This window comes from Echeneis naucrates, chromosome 17, assembly GCF_900963305.1.
Source record: "Echeneis naucrates chromosome 17, fEcheNa1.1, whole genome shotgun sequence".
Classification (NCBI taxonomy): Eukaryota; Metazoa; Chordata; class Actinopteri; order Carangiformes; family Echeneidae; genus Echeneis; species Echeneis naucrates.
Window position 1 is genome coordinate 19773580 of NC_042527.1, and position 15181 is coordinate 19788760.

At 44.9% G+C, this 15181-nt stretch overlaps 1 protein-coding gene across 11 annotated transcripts in view; it reads right to left on the reverse strand.

The window, feature by feature from the left end:
* Window positions 1-4145: 4145 nt before the first annotated feature.
* Window positions 4146-15181, reverse strand: part of pard3ab (par-3 family cell polarity regulator alpha, b) — a 184373-nt gene continuing 173337 nt past the window's right edge. For 10 of the 11 annotated variants that reach the window (XM_029525778.1, XM_029525772.1, XM_029525776.1 and 7 more), the window contains 3 exons: window positions 13874-13997; window positions 8852-8994; window positions 4146-5168 (listed from right to left, as the gene is read on the reverse strand). In XM_029525778.1, the coding sequence (XP_029381638.1) occupies window positions 4775-5168; window positions 8852-8994; window positions 13874-13997 (661 nt within the window). In that variant the 3' untranslated portion in view covers window positions 4146-4774. Of the gene's footprint in view, window positions 5169-8851; window positions 8995-13867; window positions 13998-15181 lie in introns of all 11 variants that reach the window. The other variant, XM_029525775.1, reaches the window with a different exon arrangement.

Here is a 15181-nt window from a genome sequence, read left to right on the forward strand (position 1 = left end):
TTCACTGAAGTTAATATTCATGCTGGAGAGCTTCCATTCCCGTTCCTCACAGATGACTGAGAGCTGAAGCTCACGGAGGTCACCTGTTTCTGCCGGACCAGCCAAACTCTCCATGTCAAACACTGCAGGACTTTGGTGTGTCGTGTTGGACAAGAGAAGCTCCTTAAATGAATGAAACCTCCCTTTTCGCATTCTGGATATCGAGACAAAAACATATTACGCAATGTTTGCTTCACAGATCATTAACCCGAACCAACAAAACAAAATGAAACATGCAATAGGAACAGTGAATTGCAAAAGCTGACATAAATAAAACAGCTGTAACACAAATATGGTATTATCTGAAAAACACAGAGGTGAATTAAATTGTTGAAATTTGGAGACAAATATCATGATCTTGGTTAAAGGTGAAGGCACTCAGATGTCTGCAGTGCAGCATGCAACATTTAATTTTGAGTTCCCTGAATAGTTTTTCCACTAAAAACTACCAGATTGTCAAATACACATGAAAGTACGTTACATTTGATGAAACTGCAGTTCTCTGCTTAAAATAAACATTTCATTCATGGTAAGAAAGTGAAATTCACCTGTAAGGAATAAAATGTCAGCTCTGTGTCTGATGTTTACAGAGTAAACAGAGTAAAAGGCTGAGTCCCCCTGGGTTATAGAGACTGGCTCTCTTTTCTCACCTTCATCCTTTTTAATGGAAATTCCATGTCTCCTTTAAACTCAAACGACTGGAACGACAGCATGCACCATGTAAGATAAAGTCCTAAGAGATGATGCATGTTTGTTGTTATTAACCGCAGTAAACCCAGGCAGCTCTGTGCCTGCTCCATATTTATGTCCCATGTTCCTACATAAAAAAATGTCCAGACCTGTGTGTGTCCGTGTATCTGTATTTTTGTATTTTTCATGTGTGAACTTTAAAATAATGAGAATTACCCTGAAAATTATGAGCTGTGGTCTGAAAGTGATGGTGGCACAACTCCCTCTGAATCTCACACCATGAAGTCCATAAAAAGAACAGAATGCCATGAAGGATAAAAGCACAGGATGAGGTCTGTTCTCATAATTCGGTTTCTCCCAGCACGCAGCAGCCAGCTGGCTTAAGTAGCATTAATGGTATTTGGTTAAGACTTCCCCTTTAACCTTAGCCAAAAAAAAAAAGAAAACGGTAGCAGGGAGCTGCTCGACAGGTCCCCAGTGAAAGATAATGGGAGTGAGGCTGGAGTTAATAACAGGAAACAGGAGATTACATCAGTGCCGTAAACAGATCGGCTTATGCAGGTAGACGGTGTTGTCGCCCACAAGCCAAATATTAGTCTCACTTGTGTTTGCAAATCAGCCGCTGCACCGACTCCCCCCAAAGGAATTAACGACCTTTCACCTCCTGCGTTATGTCGCCTGCATCCCTCAAACTCCCAGAAGAAGACATCAGCGTACAGAGATGACAGATTTGACATCTGACAGACAGAATCCTTCCCGTTCAATTGAGCGCTCGTCTGATCCCAGTTCAAAGCCGCGGCCAAGCAGACGAGAAAGAAAAGCTCAGACAGGTTGTAAACGGGATGGAACAGCCTTCTGTTTTTATTCTAAATTTGATATGTACATGAAAAAACTGGCTGCGTACATTTCTCAATATTTCATGTAAAAGTTTTCTGGAAAAAAAACAACAAAACAAAACAATTGCACATCAGCTTCGATTAGCTTCCATTTCCTTTTTTATACTAAAACACATCATGGTACAGCATGGTTGAAGGCAATGTCAAACAGGATACAAATACTCTGATAACCGCTTGTACGTGTTGGCTCTTGTGAATAAAAAAAAAAACAAACAGGAAGCAGTACCCCAAAATAACACATATTTTTATATGATATTAAAAATGTAAAAAAAAAAAAACAAAAACAAAACAAAATGCACACACTGTAGTTTGTGTGCTGACAAACAAATCACATCGTGTCCCTCTTTGTGTAAAATATTACGATATTATCTCAGGCACTTAACGCTATTAGACCGCCGTTACCGGACAAGCTACAACAGCAAAATCGATGACATTTAGAACAAGGGGGTGAAACACGTCCTTCTAAATGTGCTGGTCTGCATCTGAAGACGCACTCATGTTCACAGCAGGAAGTACTGGCCACCCAAAATAAAGACCATTCAGAAGGGCAGCCTCACACAGCTCGTCTTATTTGGTAACAGTTCTGTGGCGTGGACATTAAAACACACACACACTGGCCCTGGGTGTGTTGTTGTGTGTTGTCACAGCCGGATACATCCGTAAAGTGGAGGGGAACTAGTTTAAAGCAGATGTGGGTTAACACACTGAATTAATGCCACTGAAAAATCCTGTTTTTCTCTTCTTGTTTGTCATTTATTACCTCGACCAAAAACAAAAACGCCGGTATCTTTCCCAGCAAAGACCTTCATTAACCAACAGGAGACAGCGTCACGCAGCTTCGCTCTGCATGTGGAGAGTGTGTAGGAGTGAGGGGCTTTTACACAGCTTTATCTTTAGCTTTATTTATTCTGGTGCATTTCCCTTTTGTTTTAAATTCGACCCCGGCCTCGCTCTCACTTGTTCATTTTGGCGGGCAGAAAGGAGCACGCCACTGACGGTTCTGATGTCAAAGGTAGGCAGGTTCGATCTGGATAGCCCGACACCTAATGCAACAATTACAGAGCTGGGCTGCTGGCTGTGGTGTTGGCCATGGATTTTGTTTTTTTTTTTTGCTGCGACCCCTGACCTTCAGCTGCAGCAGCTGGTTGCTCTGATTGGTTCCTACTCTGTGGGTGGAAAAGTTCCCAATCAGCAGCTGTAGAGTTTGATTGGAATGAAAATGAGAGGACTCTCAGGTTATAATGAAACAATCCACTGGGTGAGTATAACTCATAATCAAAACGGCGTTGGTGTGAAGAGACGCTTCAGACGGCGGGATCGAGCCCTGCAGATAGTTAAACATTCATTTCTTTCTGTCTCCACCCTGATGGAGCTCCTCCTCTGCTGGAGTTAGACAGGAGCTGATTCCACTAATGCAAACTCATTGTCTTGATAGCAAACGAGCTAACAAGGCTGCTAACTGACGGATCGCCAGCTTGATTGTGACCAATGGTCGGACTCTGTCTGGAGTTTTCATTCAAACCGTCAGAGAAGCCTTTCTGTGGGTTTTTCACCTCTATTGTATCAGACAGGCAATAAAATATGTAATAAAATAAATACACAGCTTCTTGCTTTCATTCAGCCGACCCTTTCTAAGCCAGCAGCCCTCAGTTCATCCATCGACTGTAAGATGGCACCCCTACCTGCCCCCTATTTTCAAATCACTCTGGAGAAAAGTGTTGGCCAAATGCTTTAAAAAGGTAAAAAAAAAAGAAAAAAAAAAAAGAAGAAAGATAGAGAGAGAGAGAGAGAGAAAGCAATTACAGCAATCGAAAGCAATCAACTCCTGAGGAGAATTTTGCCTTTTGTTAAAAACAGGAGAAAAGCTGCAGCTAATCTCACACTGGGAGGCTCATTGTCTCTCGACCCATCTTTATTCCTGCTTTCATTCCTGTCTTTATGTCAGAAGCCGGGCCCTCCGTCGGCGCCTCTGGTGGCACCCGCTCTTTGGCTCCGGCAGGCAGCAGGTGGCTTGTGATGAAAAATTCAGTGCAGAGCTTGACTCGGGAGACGGGGTGGAGGAGGAGGAGGAGGAGGAGGAAGACGAGGGTGGTGCATGGTAGCAGGAGGAAGAGTAAAGGGAAGGGAAGGGAAGGGGAGGGGGGGGTGAGATGAGACGAAGGTGGGAGAGGAGCGAAGATGGGAGAGCAGAAAGGTAGAAGAAAAGGAGCATAAAAAGCAAGAGGAGGCGACGAGAACGAGGAGGAGGAGGAGGATGATGGGAGCTGGAGCTCAGGCAGGCAGGCCAGTGAGTCGAGCCCAGAGCAGTGTGGGGGGGGCGGGCACAGGATCAGAGCTGTCTCTCCTCTCTGCTAGGGCCTCCCTCACGGAGATAACACACGGTATGAATAATTTATGAGGGGGGCTTTTTTTTATATTAATAACAGACACACACACACGCACAGGTTCCTGCTTCTTTCATACACTTTGTTTACTTTGCCCCCCCCCCCTCACCCTCCCACCCCCACCCCCCTTTGGGAGTACTTATGAGAGAGAGCCCAACTGCTGAGGAAAAATTGCTCCAAGTAGAGAAAACAGAGTGCGAGAGAAGCCAGTAGCGTTGGCAGCGGGATGGGGGGGTGTCGAATGTTAACTTTAGTGGAGGTGAAGAACAGGTGACGGGGGTCATCCACAGCTACCAACACACACACACACACACACACACACACACACACACACACATACACACACACAGTGTGTGAGGCGTGTCCCTGATCACACGCCCAAAGAGAAACAAATGCCTCCCCGCTGGGCTCGGGGGGGGACGGTCACTCAGTTGCCCGTCTCCCCATTTGTTTGATTGTCGGTACGTGACGGAGCCAGATCTCGATGAGTCAGAGTCCCAGACGGCTGCCGAGCGAGCGCCATGTTTGTGAATGCAGAGAAGGCACTGAGCATCTCAGGTCTGCGCCGGGGCGAGCGACAGAGCGACCGCCGTGTAGGTCATCGACACACCACATACTGAGTAAGCTTTCTAGCTGTTTACCTCTAAGATCATCGCTAAGCTATAAGACCTCTAGGTTTGTCCTTTGTCAAGATTTGCAGCGTCCACTTCTTCAAGGTGACCCCCCTCCCCCCTCAGCTCCTGATCCTTGTCCAGACAATGCTCCTCAAGAATAAAAAAGTCTTCCTTTCTCTGACCCCAACCTATTTAGCCTTGCTAACTGCGAAGGTGACGGTGGCACGTCTTGGCGGTACGGGCCCTTGGGGGAGGCCGGGTCCTTCAGGTGGGCTGAGTATCCGTCATAGCTGCAGCTCCCGGAGCTCTCCTGCATTAACTTCCCTTTGGCTTCCTGCTCTCTGCGCCGCTGTTCCTGCCTCAGGAGTTCCTGGGCCTCAAGGAGCACCCGGGCGTTCACACCCCCGCCGCCTGGGTAGCCGTTCCTGGAGCCCTGGTAGCTGGAGTACCTGGGGTTGTCCTTGGCTGTCTGGAAACCCTCTCCGGGCGGGTACGCCTTCTCCCATGAGTCTTGGGAGATGGAGCTCGGGTTCTTCCTCGGTTGCCTGGTCCAGAAAGAGAAATGAAAGAGAGGGAGAGCGTTTATTTGCTGATTGTTTTTGCTCTGTTTGCAGTTTTCTTTCTTTACAGGTTTCAGTCAGTCCTGACAGGTTAATGGTGCTGATTCCTCCTGAGCTTTAATCTTTTCACAGGCTGTTTAAAGAGATTAGCTTCAGTCCTCGTTTTATTCACACTCACTTGGTACCAAACAATCTCTGTGTGCTAAAAAAAAAAAAAAAAAAAAAAAACCTTCATTCATGTTTTCAACTGAAATTAAAAATATGTATATACAGCTTTCATTTTTAATCTCATTTAATCCAATTTTTTCCCATTTGTTTCAACGATTCCCATCACGCTTTGCAAACAGTGTTACACTGTTAAGGTTGCCTTTTGTCCATAACTGTGAAGGTAGATGGGTGTGGGAGGCATTTGTGATGAAGAGAAGATGATACAGGCTAAATAAATGATACAATGGGCCAACAAACTTTCTCTCAGACTAAACAATCTCAGTCTGCTGGAAAAAAAAAAAAAAAATTCTTTTTTTAAAACAATAACGATATATATTACACTGTCAGCAGCAGTCATCACATCCAATGACAATGAGAGACCATTACAGCCTCCCAAAATGCCTCTGGGCAAGCAGCAGCCCACGGTAACAACATACAGGATACCTAACCATGTCAAAGTCCCCTTCCAGCCCATTAGGCCCATTTGGAGACAGACAGGAACTACCATTGAATCTGACATAAAGTAATACCAGACCTTTGGCTGCAGAAAAAAAATAATATGAGGGGGCCATCTTGTCCTGGATGGATTTGAGCCGGCTGAGATTTGACATCTGACATGAGTGTCTTAAAGGCACAGTTGGTTGTCATGCTCGTGCAGCTCTGCCCTGCCCTTTACCAGAAAGATGGGAGGGTGAGGAAAAAAAAAAAAAAGATCCAGATGTGTGACATCAGCTCTCATTTCTGCTTGGCTGGCCTCTTTGTGGCAGCCCTGCCTAAGTGTGCGTGTGTGTGTGTGTGTTGGAGTGAGTCCATATGATATGCATGAGTGTCCCGGGCCCTCCAGCTCCACCTGTTTATCTCGGGGGCAAGGCGAAAACCAGAGCGGAGACAGAGAAGAAGACACACATGGAGGAAAAAAAAAACCTCCACAAAACATCAATGGGCTTTTGACTTGGAGCCATGCATAATTAGCAGCTTTATCAACCAGCTGTGAAGAAATCGTATTATTCCTGTGTTTGGATTTGAGGAGGAAGGAGCGAAAAAAATCCTTAATGAGAATAGAAAAGACCTTTGTTTTTATTCAACAGAGACTGAATGCTATTGGGAATGGATATGCTCCTCGATCGGCGAGATAGGAGAATATAGCCCAGGTTTATTCTCGCACACGGCTGAGTGATTCCAATTTTCAGAGACAGGCGTTCCCGGCATCTGATTTCATTTCATATGTTGACAAAGAGGCCAAAGCCGGTCTCGCCTCCTGCTGAGAAATGCAAACCAGATCTCTCTCATCCTCTCTGTTTGATATTGTGCCGAAGGGGGAGCGTGTACATGTGTGGTAAACACACAGAGATGTACGCTCTGTATTCTGTGCATGCACGCGCTGAAGCATGACAGATGATATAAAAAAGAAAGAAAGGTGGGAAAGGTGGCGGAGAGAGCCTGAGAGAAGAAAGGGAGACTCTGTGAGAGGTTGTGGACAGACATGGGGGTTGCGACACGTACACACACCGCAGAGACCAAATTCCACGACTGCTCTCTGACGAATTCGAGGGCCCTTCTTCCTCCGTCATTGTTTCAAATGGCAGCGGTTTATTTTCATTCACAGCTCCTTGTTTAGGAAAGGTTGTCACCCAGGAGGAAACTGACCTTTATCTAAAATGAAAGCTGTTTTTTGAGGGGCCCTGATGCCATTAATCAAGTCTACATTCACCATCCAGGGTCCCGCTCTCATTAGGGACTTCACCGCCATGTGAATCCCATCAGAGCCACCACGTTTCCTCTCAGTCTCATCAACCCCCCCTCCCAGTCGTACGATGGTAGGCTCTAAATCAAACAATAGTTAGCGTTCTTCAGATACCGCAGCCAGGTTTATCCAAACAGAACAGCTTCTTAATGGAATTAGCGGGAAAGCGAAGGGAACGTGGCCACAGGATGTTGCCTCTGACCGCTGGAGCGAGACAGTAGTTCATTAATCTTTCAGCACAGCTGCCTGCAATATTTATCAAGGAAAGGATTTATGTCGATAAGCGTGGATTAGAGTACGACTGTGAAACAACAGAAGATAATGTATTTAATGTTGTGTATGTATGTACGAGCCGGTCGATGGTCTGCTTGGTCTGGCCTTGCAGAGTCTGAAGGAGTAATTAGAGTCTGCTTAGGGAGACATATTAATAACTTTAAATTGCACTTCCTCTTGGACAACTACTTCAAAAAAGGTCCCTCCCATTACGTGTTGGCAAACTTTCATACCGACAAGTTTTAATGTACAATTTATTCACACTTCAGAGCTGACATCGGTTTACATTCATGTCTCGACATCACTAAAATGTATTAGTAGGCGTATTGAAATTGTGCAAGTCATTACGGTGAACTTCATCATCATTATTGAACATTCACTGGGAATGTTTAACCAACAGTTTATAATGTACAACAGTGGAGCTGGAAGCTAATCAAAGTTTTCATTAGTTTTTGTTGACAGCAGTCCTGAAGTGGAGGCTTGTGTATGACAAAGGTTACAACTGTTAGCTCAGAATATCTGTGCAGCTACATGAAAGTGTGTTACACACCATCACGTTGAGGTTCTTTATCTGTTAAAGCAGGATGCTGTCAGTTCTTCATCAGTGGAAAATTAAACAGGACCTGTTGGATTTTTATCTCAATGTAATGAAGAGGTAAGATTTTTATTTAAGATTCGTGGACATTTAGCTCTTTAGTTCTTTATCTTCAAATGTTTTTACAGAATGAAGAATGACAGATTTTTTGGATATTTAATTCTCCAGATCTCAAGCAACAAGTCTGTCTATTGACTTTTGAGGACGTAACAGATATCATTTAATTGTTTAGGTGAACACGTTAAACACACATTAAGTATCTACTGCCCCTCACTATGAAAAACACACACACACACACACACAACTCGGCACTTCCTGGAACAACAGGCCATCATATCATGCAGATCAAAGGGAATTACATTAAGAGAAAGGAAGGCAATCATGTCACATCTGTTTGAGAGGGCAACGTGAGCCGCCCATACTGAGGACGAGTGTGTGTCTGTGTGTGTGTGTGTGGTTGTGTGGTCTGAAAATGACCAGCTATGCCTCTTTTTCTTACTTACATGTTATATATACTCTGCTACCATTACTGTCACACAGCTATTACAGCAGCCTTGGCATAATTGGACAGGAGTGTGTGTATATACACACACACACACACACACACACACACCTCCCTGTTCATTAAATCAACTTACAAATCTAAAATACATACAAACACAGTCACAACCTCCGGCACACATTTTTATTAGACTGACAGCAGATGATTCAATGCACGCACACACACACACACACACACACACACACACAATCTCTTAGCACATATTGATTGCCAGACAGGCAGAAACATACATCATAAACAACATCATATGAAACCTGACAAACACACACACCATCCATCACTCTTACCTCGGTAGGGAGCTGTACTGTCGCTGTGCCTGGGCGAACGAGTCCCTCTCCTCCTGCCTCTGTCTTTGCATCTGCACCTCCACCGACACCGAGTGGCGACCCGGCTGACTGTAGCCGCCCGGACCGTTGGTGCTGGCGTTGGACTGGAAACGAGCGAGCAGGGAGCTCGGTTAGCCGCCATCATCATCATCATCATCAGCAGCAGCAGCAGCAGCACAGGCACAATCAATACAGAAATGATCCTACCCATCCGTTTATTTATTCATCTGCCTCCTCTAATCTGATAATAATCCACAGGAGAGCCAAACACTGTCCAATAGAATCAGTGAGCTGCTCTGGGTGGACAGATATGATGTGGGATGTTTACACGGTTCGATATTACTGAATTCATCAGTTTGAAGATTTTCAGTGTGACAGTTAATGAGAACATTTCTTCTTCTGTGCTGCTTTTAAGGATGGAAAACTGCACACAACACTTATAAGAGGATCACAGTTATTTAGTACTGTGTGTCTGCTTTGGACCAGCTTCAGGATGTTAATGTTGGTGGTGTGTGTCAGTCTTCTATCTAAATCCGTTCTTAAAGTTCTGGGGGATAATCCGAAGCCTTCACTGTGTGTTTGGTTTTCATCGCAGTGAGCGCCACAAAGAAAACTCTCATCACCTCCACAGAAATTTCACATATCTCTAAACTATCTGCAGGGATAGATTCTCCTGGAGGCGAGTGGAAACGGGCTTTCTTTTTTGTCACATGGCTGAGGCGAACCCGTATCTTGGCTCCGAGGGGGGAACAGAGCGGAGAAACGATCTGGTGAGTTGTTTTGTGCCGATCAGAAAGCCGCTTGTTCTTGTATACCGCTGATAAGACTGGGGGACTGCAGGGACCTTCCGATCGTACAGAGTTGAATAAATACTGATGAGTTTTCTCTGTTCAATGAAACATTCATGATGCCGAACTGCCTGCGGCGCTAATGCAAGATGGATGCATGAATGGGAGGTTTTAGAGGTGTTAACGTGAAACTGGCAGTTTAATGTCAATCCGTATATTTCATGAAACTGATTTTCCAGATCAGTCAACATGTTGTTCAAATTAACATCAAACATGTGATGACAAAGAGCAAAAATGTCATATTAAAGCTGACAAATATGACCCCCCCCCCCCCCCCGGGTTTATATTTAGGGCATGAAAATAACCACACAAATAGCCCATTGAAGTTGGCAGTGTTCCCCCCCAGCCCACCCCCCGTCCAGATCTCAGACACTTACCAGCAGTTAGCCGGGCAGACACACCCTGAGCTCGTCTCCTCGCAGGTCAAAATGAAGGTGAGTCACACACAGACAGAAGGAGGGGAAGTGAGGGAGGGACCATGCTGGAGACTCAGAGCAGGGTTACAGTGATGACACGTGATGGATGTTAGTGATGTTAAAGAAGGAGACGCCAACAACCGGGCCTGTTGACGTTATAACCCCCCCCCCTCATACAACAGGTTAATGTCCAGGTGCACAGACACACACCCTGTGTGTGTGGGGTTCACATCTGTGGCATCATAACAGCAAATACAACAGTTACAAAGATCCACAACAACCGCACACACTCACTCTGATATAACTATAAAATCACTAGACGCCATCCCGTAATTTAGAAGTTGGAAATGTGCTGGAGAAGATCATCTTTCACAATCAGGAGCCAAGGTTTAGGGCTAACTTTAACTTGACCGAAGGGTTGTTCTTACAGGAGTACACAAATATAACCCCCCCACCCCCCCAGTAGGAAAACCAAGTGTAGTAACCAGATCTAGTAAAATCATGGCTTTGTGGATTTGTGGTGACTTTTCGTAGACATATTGGAGTTGCTCAACCTCGGCCCTGAAAACGCGTCTTGATCCTGAAACAGCCTTTTTAAAGTTGTGGGCTCACACAAATACAGTAAAACAAGCTCACACACACACACACACACACAGCAGTAATATCTTTCTCAGCAGCAGAGCAGAACCTCAAGGTCCAGCTCACACTTGTACCACAACTCCTTCTGCTCCCTCTGATGTTGATTAGTGGCGTGGGTGCAATAATTGTGTGCAGCCGTTACACAAAGCCAATCTAATTACTTTTATGGCCGTGCTCCGTATTGAGAGCCTGGTGGGAGCGCTGCGGACATCAGCTGGTGGGAAGAGCATAAAACGATTAGGAGCGCTAAAGAGACACTCCCCCTCTAAAACCAAAGGATGCAGAGGCAATCATCTCTGGGATTGATTGGCGCTGCCTGCCTGCTAGGATGACAATAATGACATGGGGGGGGCACAAACCTTATTCCATATCTGGATTAAAAATTGCCCGTGGCTGAATTACTGTCTCAATATTTTCCACTCATGAAATAAAAAAATCCCTTCAGCGTTTTAGCTGTGTTGGATATACCTGGAAATGTTGGCTCATCTGGGGGGGGGGGGGGGTTGTACCCTAAAGAAATCCAGATAATAGCAGTATTAAAATGTTGCAGTAAAATACAAGAGGCAATATTATGCCCTTTCTAAACCCCCAGCATCAATTGAATGAACTCCTCTATTCCCATCGTGGTATAAATGAGCGCAATAAAGCTTGGCGCGCTGCTGCTGCTGCGAGAGCGGGCATCAGTCATCCTGATGGAATTAGACCGCACTACCCACAATCCTCCCCTGTTCCCCAAACTATGGTGATTAAAAAAAAAAAAAAAATGGAGGAAGGGGCTCCCATCATAAAGAAGAGATATGATATTGACTTAAGACATGTGGCTAAGAAAGAGCTGAAAACGGATAACTGGGGAACCACAGAGGACGGATTGTGAACACGTGACAGACTCAACGGTGTTTCACTGTTTGTGCGATTTGAAGTTGTGAGTCCAATGTGGTCAAAGGTGGACGACAGCACGCCGACTGTTCAGAGACGGTGAGTGGGACAGAATCCTCTGATCATCTAATTCATCTTCTGTATCTCTGTTTCTTTGACTAACTGATGAAACGTTTGTATTTTATATTTGGAAAGTGTCTTCACTTTGGGCTTTAATACGCATTCTGCTCTCCCAATTTGGCGCTGACTGTCAGCGGGGCAGTTGTAGGTGATTTTAGAAAAGGACAATGCTTCTTGAGGTTCGCAGCACATCACTCAGATGAGGCAACGAAATGTAATATATGCAGAAGGGAGGTAATTGAATTTCAAAGAGCCGTTCTGCTGTTTTCCATACAGTCGGGGCACGAGTCTAATAACATGCCATTACTGCAGCTCATGTGAGCTGCGCCCCAGGAGGTTCCTGGAGGATCCTGGTTTTGAGGAGGCGTTTCCGTCTCTGTAACATTTTAATCTTTGATATTTCCTGAAAACCGCCCTGTTAAAATGCTGCGGTGAGGAAGCCTTTCATTCTTCGAGTGCAGGTTAGCCACTGCTGAGCTTTCATGGGAAAATGAACCTGACACAATAGCAAAGCACGCTACAGTTGATGTAAACAAACAAAATGCTGCAGTATTGTAAAGATCTCCAACTGAGAGCACGCTTGGCTGTCCGGAGACAAAAGGAAGAGGCGGCCGCTGCTCCTCTTTCCCACACTGTCCTGCTTTTTGACGCACAATGACACCAGGAATGTGCGGCAACATCTTTACATCCCATTGAAACGCAGAACAAAACTGCACAATTTTATTAGGTTTTATCAGGTAGGAAAGAAAGGTCAGAGCACAGAGGATTTTGGTTCGTGAGCTCTCACTTTATCATGTCATTTCAATTACAAATCGTAGCAACTAATTCTCCCATTGCACACCAAAGGCTGGGCAAAAGCTACAGTGGGAAATTTCCCAGCAGTAAAAAGAAATATACAAAAAACAAAACAAAACAAAACAAAACACAAGTGTGTGTGTAAAAATTACCAACAAGGAGAATTTATATGACTTGAGTTAAAGGAAGTAATTTCCAACACGCCTGTGTGTCTAAATTTGGTGCTGCTTATCACAGCATCATAATGTGTATTTTGCTGTAATGCTTTTGTATTAAAAGATGTTGTGAAAGAATGTGTGAGGAAAAAAAAAAAGAAAAAGGTGTGTCATCTCAAGCCAGACAAACAGGATGTGGTGGAAATCACTCCTTTAGTGTGTAAAAAAAAAAAAAGAAAAGAAAGTTAAAACCTGCTACAAGTGGCTGTTTGTTTCGTTACTCAAAAATAATGTAATACCAAGTACACTTGAGGTGAAGAGCAAGGAAGCCGGGAAGACTAAAAATAAATACTAAAAATATGACAAGCGATTTCATCACCTCTGAAAATCTTTGAGTGCATTTGGAATTTGTTCGCTTATTATTCTTACACCGTGTTGCTTCAGAATGCACCAATTAACTCTGATCTTAGCTGTGCAGCTCTGAGTTCAATATATTTCAGTTAAAACGCACAACAGCCTGCTTTTCAAAGGCACAGTTTAAACACAGGACTTTAAAAATGAGACCCCCCCCCCCCCCCCCCCCACACACACACACACACACACACACACACACACACACACACACACACACACACACACACAGAGTACACAAACTATGTTGAGACAAAAATAAGTCCGTGATCTGGTGGGCGGGTCCCAGTGGATGACTGACAGACACACACACAAAAATAAAAAGAGGGCGACGGATGAGTACAGCAGGATGTGACAGGTGGGTGGGGTTAGTGGTGGTTGGATCAGGACGGGTGGAGACTCCTGCATGCAGATGGTTGAACATTTGTCTGGTGTGAGGTGTGTTAGCGTTAGCATCATGGGGCTAATGGAGGTTAAAGGTAACCCTAAGATGGAGGCGGGGTGATGATGTCATCGGTCTTGTTCGTGACTGGTAGTAGTGGGGTTAGTGACGGTTAGCATCATTCTCCGGTTAGCCACAGGTCCCCAACCCCCCCCCTCAGGGTTGAGGATTTGAGGTTGAACCTGAAGACGTCCCAGAGTCTTGGTCTGCCCGAGGCCGGCTCTGGACACGGACCGGCGGCTGGATGTGAGATACGGGCGCCGCTCGTTTCACACACTCACCCAGGGCTGCTCGAAGCTGTAGGTCCTCCTGCGGTCGTCGGGGTCATCCGGGACGTTCTGGGCCTGCTGGAACTCCTGCCTCAGCCTCTGTATCCGGTCGTGGTTGCTCGGGGTTAGCCGGCTACTGAAAGGCGAGAGAGAGATGGATGAATGTGAGAGGTCCATTGTGAATGAGTGACCTGATTCCATCAGCTGGTGGGTCAGAAATGACCTGAGGGACAGAGTTCTTTAATGACCAACATGCTTTGTCCATGAATTGATCAAATGCACGTTTGACGCTGGAGAAGCAACCCAGATACGTTCAACCCAGATAAGACGGAAACCGTGATAAGTGAGGGCAGAGCCAGGAGCGCCGCCAACAGCAGTATGAATCAAACTAATGTGTCTCTGATGTATTATTCATAACAATGAACAAAGACTAGTGGTGAATGGTGAGTAGTACTACAGCCCCAGCTCGTATCATTTAACTGCTGTTCTGCTGTCTGTTGCAGCCCTGCGGTGCTGCTCTCACAATAATCCTGTAGATGTGCTGGAGTCTTTTCAGGCTGCAGATATAACCTTGTCGATATGTCCGAACCAGCTGAGGCGGTTAAATACATTTTAAAATGAAATACTTACATCACTTTCATATTCAAAATGATCCAACAGATTACATATTGAATTTATAAATACTATACATGTTTATTATTTACTGTGTCAGATTTGAGCCAGTGAACTGGATTTTACAGTGACGGTCAAATAGCTTCCCTGTTGATCCAACTCCAGTTTTAATAGATTTATTTCATTATTTCCATGTTTTTTGGGCCCTACAGATATTTCTGCCCATCCAGAGAAAGAAATACAGAAAATACATGGAAGTAAGAAGGCAGGTTAGAGTTATGTTTAGGAGGGAAGTCATCAACACATTTTCTCTCTCAAACTGTGTGAAGAGCAGCGTGCCGGTTGGTGAATGACTCCGAGCTTGACTTTTCAACTTTCTAACCTCACCAGGAAGTTCCTGGGGACCGTCTCATCTCCACAACTCGAAAAGGTCAAACCTGCAACTCTTACCAGTCCCACAGCTCAGTTAGAGTTCAGCTTTGGAAACCGTTTTTCTGCTTACATGGGAAAAATCTGAAGGTCAGCACAAAAATTCTGAATTATATTTGTTGATGGAGATCGAAACACCGCTATTAAATGAAATAATACAGAAAGAAGGACTGTAAAAGAATAAATGACATAACCTCTCCATGTCTGATTGGTTATGAGAGGAACTGCACAGTTAAAACCGACTTTACAGAACAATTATCTTTATGGAGTCGAACTGTG